This window comes from Monocercomonoides exilis (genome assembly GCF_001643675.1).
Source record: "Monocercomonoides exilis strain PA203 chromosome Unknown scaffold4-2303458, whole genome shotgun sequence".
NCBI lineage: Eukaryota > Preaxostyla > Oxymonadida > Polymastigidae > Monocercomonoides > Monocercomonoides exilis.
In genome coordinates this window covers 1,874,931-1,893,642 of record NW_027150549.1, presented here as the reverse complement: position 1 = coordinate 1,893,642, position 18,712 = coordinate 1,874,931, and the positions used below count along the sequence as shown (strand labels likewise).

Here is an 18,712-nt window from a genome sequence, read left to right as displayed (position 1 = left end):
AAGATTGTGCTCTGAAAGAATTCCATATTTCACAAGGTTTTGTGGAATTGTCCTCAGATGAGAAAGTGGCAGATGTGATGAATCTGTCGATCACCAACACAAGCATTTCGAGAAGGAGTCTGATTTCGCTCAGTGAATCTGCTCTCTCATCAGCCAGCTTATTGAAAGGAGCAACGATGCTGGGAGACAAAGAGAATGGAGATGGAGTGAAGTTGCTGAGCATCAACAGCTCATCATTCACAAGCATCACAAACAGCGACAACAGAGCCACAATAGTGAGTGCTTGTTCATTTGAATGTGAAATGAGATGCCTGGTGGAAGGGTGCGTGATGACGAAGTGTCTGAGCGAGTGGAGTGAAGAGGGAGGAGGGATGAAAGTGAGTTTGAAAAGCAGAGTGAGTGAGTTGGGAGTGAGTGGTTGTTTGTTTGGGATGTGTTCGTGCTCAGTAGCGAAGGGGAGAGGAGGAGGGCTGATGATAGATGCATCTGGTTTGGACGGAGTACGAGCAGACACAGGAGATGCACAGCCTTTAGGAATAAAGATTGAAAGAACAAGATTCACAATGAATGATGCGTATATGGGGAAGGATGTGTTCATCCGATGCAGCCGGATTGAAAAGCAGATCAATGAAAAATTGTTTTCATTGGACTTCAGCCAGGAGTCATTGAAGTCGAACAACTCGATTTGTGGAAGCGATGAAGAGAAAACAGATTTTGATCTGATCCCGCTGATCACGTTCTATTATGGGCAGCATGTGTTTGTGAAATCTAATGGAAGGGATATTAGACGGTGTGGAGAGCAGATGAATCCGTGCAAAAGTGTCAGCTGATGTGTGAATCACATCCAAAGAGGAATGGGAAATGTCATTTGGACCGAGAGAGAAGGAGATACTGGAGGAGAATGTGTGATTGGAGATTTGAATGTGAAGTCAGTGAAGAAGTCGAAGGCGACAGTCCATTTCAACGAAGCAATTCAAAAGATATGAAAAAAAGGGGTCTGTGATTGTGTTTGCGAATGAGCGTGTTGTGGAGCTGAATGTGTTTGAATTCGGGGAGTTGCATAACGCAAATTATAGCCACATAATGAAAGTGAAGAACGGAACAACAGAGATGAGGGAGTGCGAATGCTTGTCATCCACATTTGGTTTGATCATCAACAGTACAATAATGGGAGTTGAAGGAGGAGAGCTGGAGATGGACAAGTGTGTGTTCACGAGAATGAATTTGAATGTGCATATGATATAATTCGTAGGGGAGTCTGAAGCAATTATTTCAGAAATCAAAATCGATTGTTTGGATTCAGAGGGAAATGTGATTGAAGTTGGGGACAGAGCAAGAGTGGAGATGAAAGAATTGGATATGCAAAATGTCACTCTCTCAAGGGGTGGAAGTGCGATGAAAATGCAGAATTTGGCGAAGAATGAAGTGTTTTCGAACTGTTCATTTGGAAAGTGTTTGAGCGAAAAGGAGAAAGGATCGATTGCGTCTGTGGATAATTGTGCTGATGTTGGTTTTGATTCCTGCAGCTTCTTTGGTGATATTGAAGATAATACAAGAGAAAATGGAAAATGATTTGGGAGACTGAAGGAAGCTGCAAAAGGAATTGATAAGTTGTGGATATTCAATCCATCAATGTGAGGATGAAATACACGACAATCAGCAACTCGAAAAAAGGGTGACTTTCGTTGTTAGGCGGGAGTGTTGAAATTGAGAAAGTGGAGATCATGAACAACAATCCATGTACTGTGAATTATGGATCGACAAGGCGGAACATTCCGTGTGGAGACTCAGACAAGTTAAATGTCGCGAGTTTGAAATGAGGAGATGGAGTTTTTCCAAATGCATCACTATGAATTCTGAATGAAGGATGCACTTTTGAAGGGATTGTTTCTGAATGAACATCTTAATTCTTCATTCCAATTCTGGAGAGCGTTGAAGCAAAAGAAGTGGGAGAAGAAGTGGAGATTGTGTTCAAAGGGTTGGAGCTGCTTCCATGCGACTTGTCATTTATGGTTGTGAAGAAGATGGGAGAAGACAAAGAAATTGAACAGCATGATTTTGGTAAAAGCGTATCCCAGACAGAAAGAGAAGCAAAATGGAGCATGGAGAAAGACATTATTTGCAATTGTGGAAATGATGTTGAAGCGAGAGTGAATGCTCTGTTTGTTAATGCTGATGGTCCTTCATCAATTGATACATTTATTCTGAAGAATGCAAGTGAAACAAAGATAAAAGGAGATGATAAACTTGTTGAAGGAGGAAAAGAAGAAAAAACATCATAGGCGTTGATTGTGATTGTGATATTTGCTGTGTTGTTTCTGATAGCTTTGGTTGAATTTATTATATTTGCTGTTCGATGGATGAAGCAAAAGAGAAGAACAGAAGAATTGGAGGTGATTGAGGAAGACACAGTGAAAAAGGATCCAAAAGCATTTGAGATGGTGACGATGGAGATGTCGCCTGAGGAGCAGTGGAGAAGAGCTGAGAGGGAGGCAGAGAAAAAGAATGAGGAGAGGATGAAGAAGAGCGTGTATGAGAAAAGCTTGGGACATTCAGAATCATCAGAGCATTTGCTGAGTGAGAGTGGCTCCACCGAATACATATTGGGGAAAGACTCAGACAAAATCCCAGAATGGATGCTGGAAAAAGTTGAAGAAAAAGAGGAGGAAGAGATAAGGAAGAGAACATCTTCTCCTTCTATTTCATCCACTTCAACCACTTCAACCACTGATTCAGATTCCACATTTGTTCGAGGAGAAGATCTGTGTCCAACCACCTCTTCAATGTCGAATCTGGTGGATGCTATGACCTGTTCATCTCCACATGAGAAACTGATTCTTGATTTTCGAGATTCGTTCTTCATGCTGATGCATGGGAGGAACAAGACGAAGGAGATGGCGATTGGGAGTGTGGAGGAGCGGGAGGTGACAGGAGCACAGGTGCTGTTCTGGGTAGCGAATCTTGCTCTGCACTCGTTCGATGAGATGAGCAATCCTCTCTCCTCTCTGGAGAATCTGAGTCCGCACATTGTGCTGTTCTCGGAGCACATGGACATTGCCATTGCACTTCGCTCTGAATGCTCTTCTTCTGACGATTCAGATTCATCATCGATCTCTTCGCTGACCATTGTTTCGTCTTCCTCATCGAATGTTTCAGTGATGAGCGAGAGGTTCACAGACTCGCCACCACCCTCGTCAGCCTTTGAGGATGAGGCAGACAACAGGGATGAGTGCAAGCGGTGGAAGGCGCCGGAGCTACTGATGAACAGGAACATGTGTGTGACAAAGCAGTCAGTTGCGTTTTCGATTGGGATGATGCTGTGGGAGTGCCTGACTCTGGAGATCCCATTTGGGGAGAATGAAGTGGTAGTGATTACTGAAAGCATGATAATATGAGGAGATGGTGTGGGTGAAGATTTGAGAAAGTTGTGGAGAGCACACATCGAATGTGGAAGAAAGGGACATGATGATGAATGTGAATCAGGTATTATTCAAGCGCATTCCATCGGAAACAATTCTTCTGATAATGATTCATACAACAATAGTTGAGACAAAGTCTTTTAGCGAGAATGCATGACTCGAACATTTTCACATGTGCGGAGCGCTGATTGAAAAAGGGATAGAAGAAAATGTTCTTTCCTTTCCATGCTTGTGGAAAAAGACCAGAATGATAAAATGAAACAAAAGAAAATTTGATTCAAACATGTGTTAAAATGTTCGAAAAAAATTGAGTATGCAGGTGTGAACAAACATTTGAAATTTAACTAACTGGAAAACGAATTCAAACTTTTTAATAAATGAATAAAATTATCACACAGGATGAACCTTTTGTAATTTTGCGCTCAGAGTTTTTATAAGTGAAAACAATGTCGTGATTGTGTGCTCTTTTGAAAATTTACTTTGTTTTTTCTCATCAAAATCATGTGAAAAATAATCCAAATTATTTTCAATAATTTTTCATTTTATCAAATATAAAAAAAATTACACTTTCCAGACGCACTTTTTTTTTTTGAAAATTTTCCATTGTAAATAACAAAAATATTAGAATTTATGATCATTTGCAGAACTATTCAATAAAAAACAAGAGAGAGAACGAATTATTGGATAAAGAATTAACTTTCAGCGAGTTTATTATTCAATCGAACATCAAAAATCAGTAAGCAGTTGAATAGCTTTCTGAATAGAAATTGATCAGAAAAAAATGGAAATGTTGGAAATACGACAAAATGAAGGAGCTGAAACTTCACATAAAAGAAAGCGATTACTATACATTCGGATGTTCTAAATGCAAAAGAATTTTCAGTTGGAGTGATAATTCGATATTCATGGAATTTCACTTATCGCCTTTAAAAATTGCATCTCTATAATATCATTTTTGGTACAAGCACTCAATATAGGAAGTGATTGATGACATGAATATCACAAACAAAACAGTTGTGAAATCTAATGAAAAGATGAAAAGAATATGTTGCTTTTTTGAAACGAGCAAAATGGAAAAAGTTGGTAATAATCGTATTGTTGAAATTGATGAAATTTTAATGATTAAAAAAAAAATGGAGTAGGGATATGCATAGAACAACAGTGGTTGTGGGGTGTTATTGAAAGAAAGGAAAAAGGAAAGCCTCAAAGACTGATTGATGAATTTCTCACAGATATAAAAGCGGATTCAATTTTCTTCTTCGTTAAAAAAACGTCAAAAGATGATCAACTATAATGTCCGATAAGTGGTCAGCGTTCAATTGCATAAGTGAAAATGGATTCACAATAGACAGCGTAAATCATACTCTTAATTTTGTCAAACCTGAAAATCCAAATGTTTACACACAAACTATTGAAAGTATATGGTCCCATCTGAAAAGCCACATTCCGAAAAGAGGAAGAACATATTTGAAAACAAAGGAATATGTTTACGAGTTTCAATACCGATACAACAATCGACTTTCTCCAACCGCATTCTTGAAAGAATTATCAAAGATTGATAATAAAAATTTGGATGTCTTTCTTCGTGCTTACAACGATAGTGCTACAAATTTGATAAGTGTTTTGAATAAAAAAAGAAAATTCAAATTATCATCTTATTATTTGAAAAAGGAGGAAATGAAAAACAGAAGAAAATTAGAAATGGTTGATGAAAATGAACTTGATAAAGTTTTGAATATTTAAATTCATCAAAAAAAATTAAATGCATTTAAAGAATATGAAAATTTTCGAAGAAACGAAATTGATGATAAAGAAGATGAAAAAAAATCTGATGAATTCAAGTGAACGAATGATGAATGAAAAAAATTTTTTTATGTTGATAAAGAAAAAAATGGAAAAAAAAATTATAGAATCCGTTCAAGAAATAAAAACAATTCGAAAAAAAAAGAAATAAAAGAAATCGATCAAACAATGGAAGATTTGAAAAAAATTATTGAGAATCAACAGATTGAAACTTCTATTCTTGAAACATAAAAGTTTTGCGAAAAAAAGGAAACAAAAATTGAGGAGATAAAGAAAAAAGAAATAGAAAAGAAACATGCAATTGAAAATAAGCCAATACTGAGAAACTTCATCATATCAAAAGATATAGGAACCGTGCAATCTCCTATTAATGTGTGTAGACAAATTCATCACTTCATTTTTTTTTCACATTATATTTTGATAAAGACACAACACAACAATGTTAGATAAAAAAGAAATTCCTTTTCTTTACACTAACATAATCGAAATATGTGAAAAAGTAATTCTCATGTGTTGAAATGGAATTATTTGAATTATTATATATTGATTCTTTTTGGATTTTAATATTGAAATAACAATCAAATTTTTTTTATCACAAAACCACATTTTCATCATTTTCGACATTAAAATGCTGTTGTTTCAGAAAACAAATTGTGAATCTAATTCTTCCAAAAAATTACCATCATCTCATCATTAACTGTATTAAGTTTTGCCTCATCTTAACACTTCACAAACTTCACTCTTCCTTTTTCTTTCCCACTTCCTTTTCACAAGAATCCACATCACTCTTTTTCTCCACACCCATCCTCAAACAACCCAGATTGTAATTTCACAACTTCCATCCACTATTCTTTTCACAAATATGACCTCAAATCAGTTCTCCTTTTAACATCGTTCAATAATGTTCATCTCAAGAAATTATCTTTATCTCTCTGACTTTAGCACATTAGCTCGAACACTCTCTTTTATCATCCACACAACAACCACATCCTCTTGCAGCTGCATGTCTCAACACATTATTCTCCTCTTTACTCAGTTCAAACCACATTTCTCTCTCATGCTCAATATTCATCACTCAAAACACAAATCTCTTTCAAGCTCTCTTCATCAACGAATGAAAAACAACAAAATTACACTTTCTCTTATAACGCCTTCAGAACAGAGCAATTCAACATATTTACAATCTTGTTTTGTGGATGTGCATTCATGCACATGGTTTGTTATTTTTGAAATTTAATATTTTTTCGATCTGTTGATTTTTCGAATATTGTTTGTCATAGAATTGAGGTAATGTATTTTTATGATTTATTTCGTCAAAGCCATTACAAAAACAAATGTTAAATCTCAAACAAAAATGAAGATATTTTTTATTAGTATTCAACTTTTTCTGTGTTTTTTTGTTAATATTCAAGTGAAATTTTCAAACCGAAATTTTTGAATGAAAAAATATGATATCAATAATAATTACCAACATCAAACAACACTTGTCTCTTTCAACTCAAATCCTGAATTTCAGACATTCACCGATCGAGATTCTTTTTCCAATTCCATGTTTTACTCATTTGGAAACATCTTCAAAAAACATAACTCCTTTTCCTTTTCACTCAAACACTCGCTATTCCACCCTCTGCTTACTAATCGAGCTTTTTAACTTCGATCCACACAAATCATTTCAGCTGAACTTCACAAAAAACAACAAAAATACGACCCTTCATCACAAATCTTACAATGTCGCACACAAATCAAGCTCCTCTTTTTTCACCAAATCTTCCTCCACAAACTCCATCACAAACTTTTTCCGAATTGCTGTGACTTTCAATTTCTTTCAGACTGAATACTCATTTTCTTTATCTTCAATCCTGTTTCCTTCGAATAAGCATCCCTTTGTTATAAGACAATCTAAGTTCCTCTCCCAAAAAACGCTTGATTTCATCCCTTCTCCTTTCCATCCACTTCCCGGCCTCAATCCCTTCAAAGGTGATGTTCACAACAACTCCTCAACCAACATCCATCTTATCTCTTTCATTTATTTCTTTCTCATATCAAAATTCAAGATATTCTCCACATCAATGACCTCTGTTTCATAAACTTTCACATCCTCAATTCTTACGAACAACAACATCACTCTTCAGCTTTCCACGCTCACAATTGCACCCATAAACCATATTCCATCTTCCTGTTATGACTCTCTATCTGTATTAATCCACGTTTTATCCTCCAACTCCGCATATTATCCTGAATTGATAATATTCTTTCCTCGCTAACTTCCCCATCAAATTCACCGTTAACAGCTATCACAACACCAACGCTCATCGTAGCATTCTTCTCCTTCTCTGACTTTTCCGGCAACTTCAATGCAATCTTATTCATCAGAAGCATGGCTCTTCCTCGCTTCCACAACTCGTAACATCAAATACATTCGAAAAGATAAATTCATTAATTGAGCTGTATGGAATCAGAAACATGAACATATTATTTTCTCTGTAATTGTTATCACTCCCTATAGTCGAATTGTTATCATTTATCATGGGAGAGTAATTCAATAGAAATAATTCATTTGTCACAGTGCTATTGAAATCCTTTCCCAAAATAAACACATTCTTTCAAATAAGAGCTTTATTGTTTGCAAATGATACGTTTTCCAAACGAGAAGGTTTTTCACTCAAACAATTCTGACAATCCAAATACAAGAATCTTCCTTTTCCATTGTTCGAAGAAAGTGAACCGGATGATGCATTTGTTGATTTCATCACAAATTCTTCATTCAATAGAAATATCACTTTTGCAACACCTTCTTCTTCACCTCTTCCAGTTTTCATAAAGTTTGTAAAGCTGATGTTTTCCAGAAAAACAGAAAAATCCAATTGCACAATAATTAGACAACTTAGCATTCCTCCAAATTGCGTCCTTTCAATGTGCAAGTTCCAGTGATTTTGGTTATCAATGAGTATTGAACTGTATCTGTTGATGATCGATTCTCAAAGGCACAGTTTTTGAGGTGAAGATATCCACTCCACGTGATCGAATAATTTTTATTTAGCTCGAACGGACAAAGATTCTGAAACTTGAAAAATATCAGATTGAATGAAAGTGTTGTTAAAATATTGGAGAGTGGGCAGAAGTGGGATGATATTTTTTGCTTTATGAATTTTGTTTCACACAGTTCCTTCTATGATTTTTCTCAACTTTTTCATTTTTCAGTATTTAACATTGCACGGAAATGTTAGAATTATAATCATACGATTGCAGAAAAAAATTGGAACAAATCATTAAAATTTTCATAAATTCTTGAATTCTGTCCCATTTATGATTCAAATATAAGGAAAAAATTAATTAATGGTATTTGTTATTCCAAAATTACATTTCTATGGATAATTATACGCTTTTTCCGGCTGAAAGCCAGAGATTTCAGCCAATTTTGAAATTTTCTGAAACTTTACCGGAGCTGCAGAAACAAAAATTGATGGAGATTTTCGAGAACACTGAAAGTTCTTTTCCTTCGTCTAATTCATTGGAAGAATTTGCACGATCCCTTCCTGTTGGTCAAAACGCTTTGTTTTGGAATGCTGTGAATGAATGTTCTGGAGCATCAGAGTGCTATCTGCAAAAAAAGCAACTGCCTTTCATCGAAACGAAAGATGCTCCGAAAGTTGTTATTGGTCATATTTGGGAAGCAAGCTATGTCGCACCGATTCTGGATAAAAATGGAGTCCCTTCAAGAAATCTTTACACAAGCCTTATGTTTGGTTATGAGAGATATTTGACATGCCTTCGATCAAATGAGAAGTGGAATAAATCAACGCAAACACAGTTGAACTTAGCGAAAAAAGCAATTCGCACGGATATGTACCTGCACGACAGATCTCTCGAAGAAGACCAGAAAGCAGTAATTACAGAATTCAAGCGCATTTCACAAAGAGAATTCAACAAAGCTAAATGTCATATGAAATATCATCTCAGCGCTGGCTGCGTGAACTTTATAGCCATCATTCTGTTTCTCATAGGGCTTTACTTGATTGCAATGACTTTTATATTTGCTTCAAAAATGAGCAATGAATTGGTAACACTTTTTAGCATTGTGGGTTTAATTTGCATGTGCCTTTTTTCTTCAATTTGCGTATTGAGTTGCGTTTTCAATAGCTATTTTGACTCAATTGGATTGGTGAGATATCTTTCGAATCAAGCTTTTGATGGGGAATTGAAAAAAGTGATGAGACCATGCGTTGAAAAAAGGGTAGAAAACTGGAAGCGCCAGATTATGTGGAGATGGCTTTTGTGCAAAAGCGAGCTGAAAATCGAGTGGAAAATTGACGAAATGGAAGAAAAAGAGAAAAACAGCAAGGAAATTGTATTAAGCGGAAAAGAGGAAGAAGAGCTGAGGCGCCTTGAAGGCATCCAAGCAATGGCCATTTCAGGATGTTCTGGGAATGGAAAAGAAGTGGAAGCAGACAGGGAACTTCTTTTACCGAAGAGCGATAATTCCTCATTTAATCAGAATTCAGCAAATGCCAGCTTGATTACTGAAAAGGAAGAAGAGTATTCATTGTCTTAAAGCTATCTTTTGTAACTTGATTGTTTTTCTATTGATTGCTGCTGTTGAATCTATTTTTCTTTTTTGTATTATAACAAAACTTGATTTTATTGGCTTTATTTGCAAACGAGTTGTTGGCTGTTATTCATTTTTTAAATTCATTTTTTTGTTTATCAATTTATAAATGAGTTTTGTAGAGAATGTTAAGTTTTTTTAAACGATTAATTTTGAACATTTAATTAATGCTTTATTTTGTTTGTTATTCCTTTTTTCACATTTAATTTTTGATTTTTTTCCATCAACTTTTTGTCTATTGCGTGAATTAACTGTGATTGAATTGATTGCAATTAAATGCATCATTTGTATTTCTTTTTAATCGAGAGAAAATAGTTAACATTTCAAAAATATAAAATTTGAATGAAATATAAACATTGAGCTCTTGTCAAATTATTAATGATTGAAAATGGAATGCGAGTCCATTCATTCATTCATTCATTCTTCTTCTTTGTTTAAACTGATATTCATAATTTTTCTCAACTAATCCCTTTCATTCTTTATTCTCACATTCACTCTTACAAAACAGCAGTTGAACTTCTACAATTCACCAGAAGCACAAGTCCAATGATCATTTCTTTGCTATGATGAGATTTAATCTTTATCCGTTGATGTCAAAAAAAATATGTTCCACGAACGTCTGGTCCAATATGAATGCAAAATATGCAGCAAAAAATAAAGCAGCTTAAAACAATGCTGAACATTGTGTAATTATTTTTTTTGAAAAAAGATAAATGAAAAGATTTGAAAAATTTAAATAAAGAATAAAAAACAGTAACATCAAGGAATTATCACTTTTCAAACTCAAATAATTAATTGTTTTTGTTGAAGCACCAGGATACAACAAAGAATTTTTTATCATTTAAACAAACCTCAAAAATTGAGGGAAAAAAATTGAATTTTAACCGTAAACAATCTTTTTTGAACAAACTATTTCGAAAATTAGTAAACAAAAATACCTAAATAAATGTCAATAATAATAATAATAATAATAATAATAAATAACACAAAATCTCAAAACTTACATAGACTATCCAAAAATGAAAAGTTATTCTAATAACAGAAAACATTCTAAAAAATGAATAGAAAAAAAAAAAAAAGACCCACAAAAGAAGATTTACAATTCAATAATAGCAAAGCTATCGTCATCCTCATCCGAAAAATTTCCTTGACCAGGAGCAATATGACTTGCAACCTTTCCCTTCTTTTTTTCTGCGCTCCCCTGCTCCACAGCAAAACCACTATTCGCAACCGCTCTGCTCTCCTTCTCCGCTTTGCCTTCTTCGTTAGAATTACTTTCCTCTCTTTTTTCCTCCCTCTCCAGCGCCTCCAGCTTCTCATAGTGCTTAATAACAGCTGTCTTCCGTGTTGTTTCCATTTCTCGCGTCTTGTCCATTTCTGCCTGTGAAACATCCTCAAAAAAGAGAAACGGAGTCACTTCCTCTCGAACTGCCTTTCGAATCTCTTCCATTCGAAACTTGTCATTCTCCTTTTCTTCTTCTGTCTTCAATTCTTCTTTCGGTGTTGTTTTGTTTTCAGTAGTTTTATTTGTGTTTTTGCCTTTCTCTTTCTCTTTCTCTTTCTCCTTCTCCTTCTCCTTCTCTTCCTTCTCCATCTTGCTTTTATTCTCCTTCCCTTTTTCTTTGTTTTGCTTTCCTCTTTTCTTGTCCTCCTTCTTTTTCCTTTCCGCTGCAATAATCTCCACATTCATAGCAAACATATCCTCCACCAGCTTCCTCAGCTCCCCCAGCTCCTCCACCGACCCCACCAAAAAGCCCAAGCACATCGACGGGTCGAGCGAAGAGATGTGCATGGCGTGGATGTCGCTTCGCTTGCCCGGGTGGAACGAGAGCGAGGAGGAAGAATGAGGCATCTGCGACGCCAGCGCAGAGGGAGTGGCTGAGTCCATCATGCGCGCAGAGACAAGAGAGAAAGGATTGGGCTTTGGAGTAGAGCAACACGAAGTGCTGGCCAATGGGCTGTTCTCGAGAGGAGACGTGATGTTGCAGAAGGACGAGGCGCTGAGCTCATCTGACGAGAGAGAGTCGCCAGGCTGTGTTGTTATTGGCGTTATGATTGGCGGCTGTGTCTGAGGCGCTGACACTGAAAATGCAGAAGGAGATGTGGAAGATGTTGGGGGAGGGGGAGGAGAATGAGGAGGAGGTGGTGAATTGCAAGAAGATACAGAAGGAGATGATGAAGATGATGGGGAAGCTGGTAATGATTGAGGGGGCTGTTCAGTTGGATTGTTCAATGCATCATTATCAGCAGCAGCAGCGGAAGAAGTACTTACAAAACTTTGAGGAGATAACACTTTCGCATTCTGCGTTGCGAAAGAAGGAGAAGGAGAAGAAGGAGCAGTCGAGTGAGGTTGAGATATTTCATTGTCAAGAGTTATCGAAGAAGGACTTTTTGATTGTGCTTGAGTTTTTGAGGTTGTATTTGAAAACACAGAGTTATTGTTATTTGCAGAAGGGACTTGCATCGGCGAAGAAGCAAGAGAAGATACACCAGCAAACGAAGGAGAGGTGTGAATGAAAGATTGAGGTATCGAAGAAGAAGAAGAAGAAGAAGAAGAAGGTGAAGGTGAAGGTGAAGGTGAAGGTGAAGGTGAAGAAGAAGGCGTTGAAGTTTCTGGAACTGTTGAAGTTGTCTGAACAGCCTGTTGCGATGAAGCAGTTTGATTGCTGTTTGTAGGCAACGACAGATCTGATGAAATAGACAGAGAAAACTGAGGAGACTGTTTCTCGTTCTTGTTCGTCTCACGCTCAGACAAAGACACAGCAGCAGTTGCAGATCCACTCGCCGTTTTATTCCCCATCGAAGGGGAGGAATGGGATGAACTTGAAGGCGAAGAAAGCTTCTTCTGCTGCTGCAAGTTCTTCTTGTTTGCGGTCTTTCCGGCTTCTTTCTTCTTGATCGTGTCGAGGTCTGTGACTCTGACGAAGCAATGCTCTTCTCCTGACTCACTTTCATCCTCATCTGATTCATCACTTTTGACAATGCCTTTGTTTTCACTTATTTGAGCTTCTCCCTCATTTCCTTTCCTTCCCACCTCTTCTGCTTCTTTTATCCTGCTCTTCTTCATCTTCTTCTCCATGTGACTCGCCTGCACCTCACTTGCAATGCTCTCCTTCAGCATCTCCACATCCTCTGCCTCTCTTGTGATGTGTGGATCCAAATAGTACAGCAGCTCCCCTTCAGACGCAAAGAACCAGTGTGCAGAGTTCGGGTGCCCGCCGGCAATGCCGCAGAAGAAGGGAAGCTGGAACAGGTTCAGAATCACCCGATAGTAATGCTTGGGAATGTGGGTGAGACCCAACCGTGTGGGAAGGAGAATAAGCAGATGGTGGTTGCTTTGAGCTGAATAACTAGAAATTGAGTGAGGGCGCTTGAGAGCAGCAGAAGTTGAATTGCGAGGAGAGACAGAACGGAATGAAGGGGTATGTGTAGGTGTATGCGTGGGTGTATGTGTGGGTGTTGAGGAAGAGAGAGATGGAGATACATCAGATGAAAGAGAGCCAGAAGGTTCATTTGAGCCAGCAGAAGAGAGTGAGGTGGGAGTGTCTGCGTGGAGATGTGGGGAAGGTGTAAATGTGGGAAGAGACGCAGAAGCATGTGAAGATTCTGGTGGAAGAGCAGCAGGAAACGGAGACAAGGAATGCGAAGAGCCAGTTTCACCAGGGTATGTTTGGTGTGTGGAGTTGATGGGAAGCAGGATCGATGTGCAAGCCCCGCTGAATGGTGAATGTGCTGGTGCCAATGAAGAATATGAAGACACCCGGTGAGTCTTTGAATGAGAGCGGTGCTGAGAAGCATGCGGGACAGAATCAGCAGCAGATGAAGATGAGGATTGGGATGGAGATTGGGATGAAGAAGAAGAATGAGAAGGAGACAATGATGATGGCAAAGTAACATGCTGAGGGGGTACCAGAATAGCAGAAATTGGAGATGAAATTGAGCTGGCTATCTTTTCTGGTGGGCTTTGTGTGATTGGCGGGATGTCCAAAGAAGAAAACTCAAATGTCCCAAAGATTTCACTCGACTCATCTGAGCACTGCATTTGGCAGAGTGCTTCATTCTGCCTCTCCTGAAGACCGCTTCCTGTGAGTGACGAGTGCTCGCCTTGCAACAGCAGCGCATCAGTGGGACAAGCAGCAACTGGAGAATTTCCTTGCTGCTCTTTCAAAAAACATTCTTTTTCAGATTGGATTGTCTGCGCATTTGACGATGAATCTGCCGGAGTGTGAATGGAATTAGGAGAAATATCCTGAATGCTCTTATCACTGGCTGAATTGCTTGCATTGCAAAAACCCTTTCTCTCCTTCGGCTCAAGTGGAATCATCGCAAACATTGTCCCATCTGACTTTTGTTCTTCATCTTCCAATCTGCTGTTAGTCTTTTGCTTCTGCCTCTTAAGCACTTCACCTTCATTAACTGTAATTGCCGCTCTGCATGGACAGTCTTGTATATAGCATTCAGGACAATAAGGCACAATTTCACAGGTGTGTGGCAAGGGCTTTGGAATTTGTAAAGGTGACTTCAGCAAGTTAATTACATCAGGCTGAATAAATTAGAAAAAATTAAAGAATATTCGAACAAATTAAAAGTGCACGCAATGAACAATTTCAAACCATAAATACTGTATTTAATCCTGAGCTGCAAACATAAACATTCATTCGAAGTTGCTCCTCGCAATATTCACTGATTATATCTCGATACGCAAACGCAATTGTGCCAGGTGCAAACCATTCTCCTTCTTTCTTTGCGTGAGCTTCTCCAAATTCCATTAAATGTTGAACGGAAAAAGGATGTAAATGTCTTGTATTTGGCTTCACTTCATCCGCAAACAATGATGCGATCCAAACAGATCTTGGGCAAAACAATGAATATGTTGGGTCCATGCAATAACCTCTTCCAAAAAATATGCGTTGTATGGCTTCTGCAACGAGCATAGATCCAGTTCGTATCATACCTTCAATAAACAATAATTCAATAAATAAAACGAAAAAAATAAATAACTGAGAAAAATATTTTGAAAAATAAGCGCAAACACCCAAATCCCGCGTCTGTCGTAAAACCTTTAGATGTTTTTAAAAAATTTCGTCTATACGTTATAAACGGCCTTGAGCAAACATCTTTAAAGAATGATTCTTTATTTGTATGAGTCTTTCCAATCATTGCAATTGCTCCCTTTGGAGAGACCTTTGGCTGAGTGAAAAACTCCCACATTCCGCGAAGTGGAGCCTTTATGTAATCATTAACAAAAGCGACCATCAAGGGCTTTTAGAAAAATAAAAATTTGAAAAAATAAAAATTGGGTACAATCCAAAAGAAAAACATTCACTTTATGTAATAAATATTCTTGTTTCAATTAACTCAATAATTCACATCAGATTTTGATATTCATATTTAATTTTTTTATTTGATAATTTCCATTGTTTTCATATTTGATTATTTCTTTCAGTTTTTTTTGTGATAAGAGTGAATGATATAAAAGGAGAAATTATTTAGCAACAACTATCAATTTTTAAAATTCTTTCAAGATGAGTTAATGATATCATGTTAAAAATTTAGCCTATCCAACCAGACAAATTAAATAATGTCTCTTCAGTTTCTAATATTTTTTTTAAAATATCGATTCAATAAATATCTAATTACATACAAATACATAAAGGAATAATAAACAATTCACAACGAAATAATTATAAAACACTCCATTTTCTGCAACAATTTAACAACGTTTTTATTTCTGCTTTAACGAACATTTTACTTTGAAATTTATAAATTTCGTAATGAAGTCAAATAAACTTTCGTTTTCAGTTTCGCATGTCTGCGATACGAAAGAAAATTTCTTTTAGGGACAACAAGATTCAGAGGAGTAACGATGACAGAAGAAATGCATATTTCATTCAAAATCTTGCGCATCTGAAAAACTTTCGAGTTATTTCTGCTGTTGCTGAAAAATCGATCTCGAAAACGAGGAAGAATTTCATCTTCATCAGCAACAGTCTCCAAAAAATGAACGTATGACGAAAAATAAGCAGATGGAGGGCAAATTTTTGATTGACACAATGCAAGAACCGATTTGGAATCATCATCATCATCATTTGAGAAATCGCAAAAATTACAATTTTCTAAGCTTTGCTTCTCTGAGCATCCGAATAAAAGTTTGCAATGAGATTGAGTGCTTGCATAATTTGCACAAAAAGAAAAATCTGAAATATTATTAAAAAATTCACATTTGCTGTCAGACTGACCAAGTTTCTTTGAATCAAATATTGGATCTGCCTGTATTGCCGTTTGAATCATATTTTGTGGAATCATCATTTGTGATTGATATTTTGTTGTTTTTTCATCTTTAAATAAAGCAGCTTCAAAAAATAACATTTCAGTGGACACATCGTCTGAAAACGGATAATTCTTCTCACAGTCATGAACAACAGTTTGAATGCTCTGGTTACATTCAGCTTTTGCTAATGGCTGTTTGCGAGGTTGCATCAAAAAATCTGATCCTGTAGAAATATCATCCTTTCTCAAAGTTGTTTCCACCAAAAACTCAGATTTGTTGTATTGCTCATCAGCAAGATCACTTTTGATAATTCTTTTCGAAGAGACTGCGAATGAATTTCTGTCTAACTTTCTTTTTTCATCATCTTTCTCTTTATCGAAAAGAAAGTATCTCTCAAGATTGCTCATTGCTTCCAGTCGAGATTTTTTCTCTAATCTCATTTTCTCACGTTCAATAAGAGCCTTAATGTTGAAAATAACATCTGCACTTGACCCTTCATCTTCTGCTATCCTTAGATAAGCCTTCAGCTCTTCAAGTGTAACTTGAGTTTCAGATGCTTTATCAGAGACTCCAAAATTCTCAATTTCAAGTATATCAGCATCAATCCCTGCAGCATTCCAAATATCTATTTCTTCTTCATTTGTCATCCAAGGTTTTGTCACCCACTCTCCAAACATCTTTTTGAATCGCTTTGCATCGCGGATTTGAGATTCAATGAGAGCCAATCTCTTTTTACACAGTTTATTAGCACCCACAGCTCCTTCTGCTTCTTCCAAATTGAGCTTCGAATCGTCAGCCTGCCACTGCTTTAGCATCACACTTTTTTGCACATCGGCCACTCTCGAAAATATGCTGCCATTTTTCTCAAGCTGCACATCTTGACACATTGCATCAATTGAATGTTGAAGTGGATACCACTTAGAAATCATTTCAGCCATTGCTTTATCATCAGTAAGATCGCTGTCTGGACACAAGCCACACTGCACACAGCCTGCTTTCGAAATATTATGAGTGATTTTTTGTTGATCCTTTGATATTTTGTCACATTCACCTCCAATATCTTCAAAAAACCGAAACCGAGGATGAAGATAGATTATCTCCATATCATCATGAGAAATTGAAATTGATGATTGCAAAGATAGCACCATGTGAAAGTTATTAAGAGAGCAAGCGATGTCACTTATTGGTTTCGAAAAACTACGATCCAAATTCTCCTCTTCAAAAATACGTCCAACATGGTCAGGCTCTTTCATCAGAAGTTCACGTAAACAACCTTTCATTCTATTCATTTTTAACATATTGCATACAGTCGGAGCACTTGATGATGATTGATGTGATATAGTTGTTTCAGATAACTCTGAAAAATTTGATGAATTATACGAAGAAAATTTCTTCAAGATTTGCACAGAAAAATTGATAAACACAAAAAATAAATATATCCATGAAAAATACCTTTAAATTTACAGAGCTTTTTACTTTCGAATCATTTGTTGTCATCCATAATAAATCTGTGTTTAGACAACGTTCATGAAAAGGATTGCTTGATTGGCTGTCTTTATAAGATTTATCTCGAGGAATATAAGTTTTTATTTCTTTAATATTTTCTTCAGTAGCAATGGAAACATGAGAGATTGCAAGTTCATTTTTATCATCTTCAATTGAAGAGAATAACATATTCTTTCCAAAAGTTATTAAAAAACATAATACCAAACAATTACATTAATAAAAATGAAGTAGTTGCAGTATAAATTCAAACTGTTATGTTTTCATCTGTTGAAAAATTTGTTAAGCGCTCCATTGGATAATAAAACCGAGCTCAACCATTTCATGAAATGAAATATGGCGCATTATAATAATAAAATGGTTGTATTCGATCTTGTCATTTGTTGTCTCTTTTCTTATAACTTTGGTTTGAAATCGGAAAATTGCCAACAGTGATGATTGGAACTTCATTTTTGCCTTCTCAACATGCGGTCCTTGGAGCTGGTATTGCTTCAATCCCAGCGGTGTGCAATTATTTAATTATATTTTGCATGCTTTTCTCTGTTGCTGAAAATTTTTATTGCAAATATATTTTCCTACTGTAATAATTACTTGTACGCATTTTTGTGTTTGAATAAAAATTTGATCTATTTTTCATAACATATACCGCGTAAAACGAAATATTATTTGTCAAAGATTGCTGATCCATCTCAGCAAGCTATTTGGGCTCAACAACTTGCTGCAACTACTCCAATTCAAACTTCACAATCCATAGGAAATTGGGACATATATTATTCAAACGGAAGGCCATATTATTTCAACAGAACATCAAATCAAACAACGTGGGATAAACCAGCTGAAATAATTGCACATGAAGAGCAGGAAGTCATCGTATCTTTTTTATTATATATACATATGCATAATGTTTTTCGACATCAACATTTTCATTTTTAATGATCCTTTTTTTCAAAGAAAACATGGAAAGAATTAAAGACACCCGAGGGCAAGACATATTATTTGAATACCAGAACGAATACAACCACGTGGGAGCTTCCAGAAGATGTTAAGACGATATATTTGTCTGCAATACAAAAACAATCATCAGCTTCAGAAAAAAATGATTCACAAAAA

At 36.4% G+C, this 18,712-nt stretch overlaps 7 protein-coding genes across 7 annotated transcripts; 5 read left to right on the top strand and 2 right to left on the bottom strand.

Moving 5' to 3' along the window:
* Positions 1 to 176: 176 nt before the first annotated feature.
* MONOS_6882 (uncharacterized protein) lies at positions 177 to 830 on the top strand (the record flags this gene model as incomplete). Its single annotated transcript, XM_067877154.1, has 1 exon — positions 177 to 830. One exon carries the CDS (start codon positions 177 to 179, stop codon positions 828 to 830), a length of 654 nt encoding a protein of 217 aa, XP_067734880.1.
* A 253-nt stretch (positions 831 to 1,083) lies between these two features.
* Positions 1,084 to 1,572, top strand: MONOS_6883 (uncharacterized protein; the record flags this gene model as incomplete). Its single annotated transcript, XM_067877155.1, has 2 exons — positions 1,084 to 1,204; positions 1,253 to 1,572. The coding sequence occupies 2 exons, from the start codon at positions 1,084 to 1,086 to the stop codon at positions 1,570 to 1,572; spliced, it is 441 nt and encodes a 146-aa protein (XP_067734879.1).
* Positions 1,573 to 2,009: 437 nt separating this feature from the next.
* MONOS_6884 (uncharacterized protein) lies at positions 2,010 to 2,282 on the top strand (the record flags this gene model as incomplete). The annotated part of the gene is made up of 1 exon (XM_067877156.1): positions 2,010 to 2,282. One exon carries the CDS (start codon positions 2,010 to 2,012, stop codon positions 2,280 to 2,282), a length of 273 nt encoding a protein of 90 aa, XP_067734878.1.
* Positions 2,283 to 2,360: 78 nt separating this feature from the next.
* MONOS_6885 (uncharacterized protein) lies at positions 2,361 to 3,395 on the top strand (the record flags this gene model as incomplete). The annotated part of the gene is made up of 1 exon (XM_067877157.1): positions 2,361 to 3,395. One exon carries the CDS (start codon positions 2,361 to 2,363, stop codon positions 3,393 to 3,395), a length of 1,035 nt encoding a protein of 344 aa, XP_067734877.1.
* Positions 3,396 to 8,589: 5,194 nt separating this feature from the next.
* Positions 8,590 to 10,098, top strand: MONOS_6886 (uncharacterized protein; the record flags this gene model as incomplete). Its single annotated transcript, XM_067877158.1, has 1 exon — positions 8,590 to 10,098. The coding sequence occupies one exon, from the start codon at positions 8,590 to 8,592 to the stop codon at positions 9,772 to 9,774; it is 1,185 nt and encodes a 394-aa protein (XP_067734876.1). The 3' UTR covers positions 9,775 to 10,098.
* A 403-nt stretch (positions 10,099 to 10,501) lies between these two features.
* MONOS_6887 (Autophagy-related protein 4H (Atg4H)) lies at positions 10,502 to 15,124 on the bottom strand. The gene is made up of 3 exons (XM_067877159.1): positions 14,862 to 15,124; positions 14,442 to 14,782; positions 10,502 to 14,371 (listed from the first exon to the last, which is right to left on the bottom strand). The coding sequence occupies exons 1-3, from the start codon at positions 15,082 to 15,084 to the stop codon at positions 10,925 to 10,927; spliced, it is 4,011 nt and encodes a 1,336-aa protein (XP_067734875.1). The 5' UTR covers positions 15,085 to 15,124; the 3' UTR covers positions 10,502 to 10,924.
* An 810-nt stretch (positions 15,125 to 15,934) lies between these two features.
* MONOS_6888 (uncharacterized protein) lies at positions 15,935 to 17,379 on the bottom strand (the record flags this gene model as incomplete). The annotated part of the gene is made up of 2 exons (XM_067877160.1): positions 15,935 to 15,959; positions 16,064 to 17,379. The coding sequence occupies 2 exons, from the start codon at positions 17,377 to 17,379 to the stop codon at positions 15,935 to 15,937; spliced, it is 1,341 nt and encodes a 446-aa protein (XP_067734874.1).
* Between the last annotated feature and the right edge of the window lie 1,333 nt (positions 17,380 to 18,712).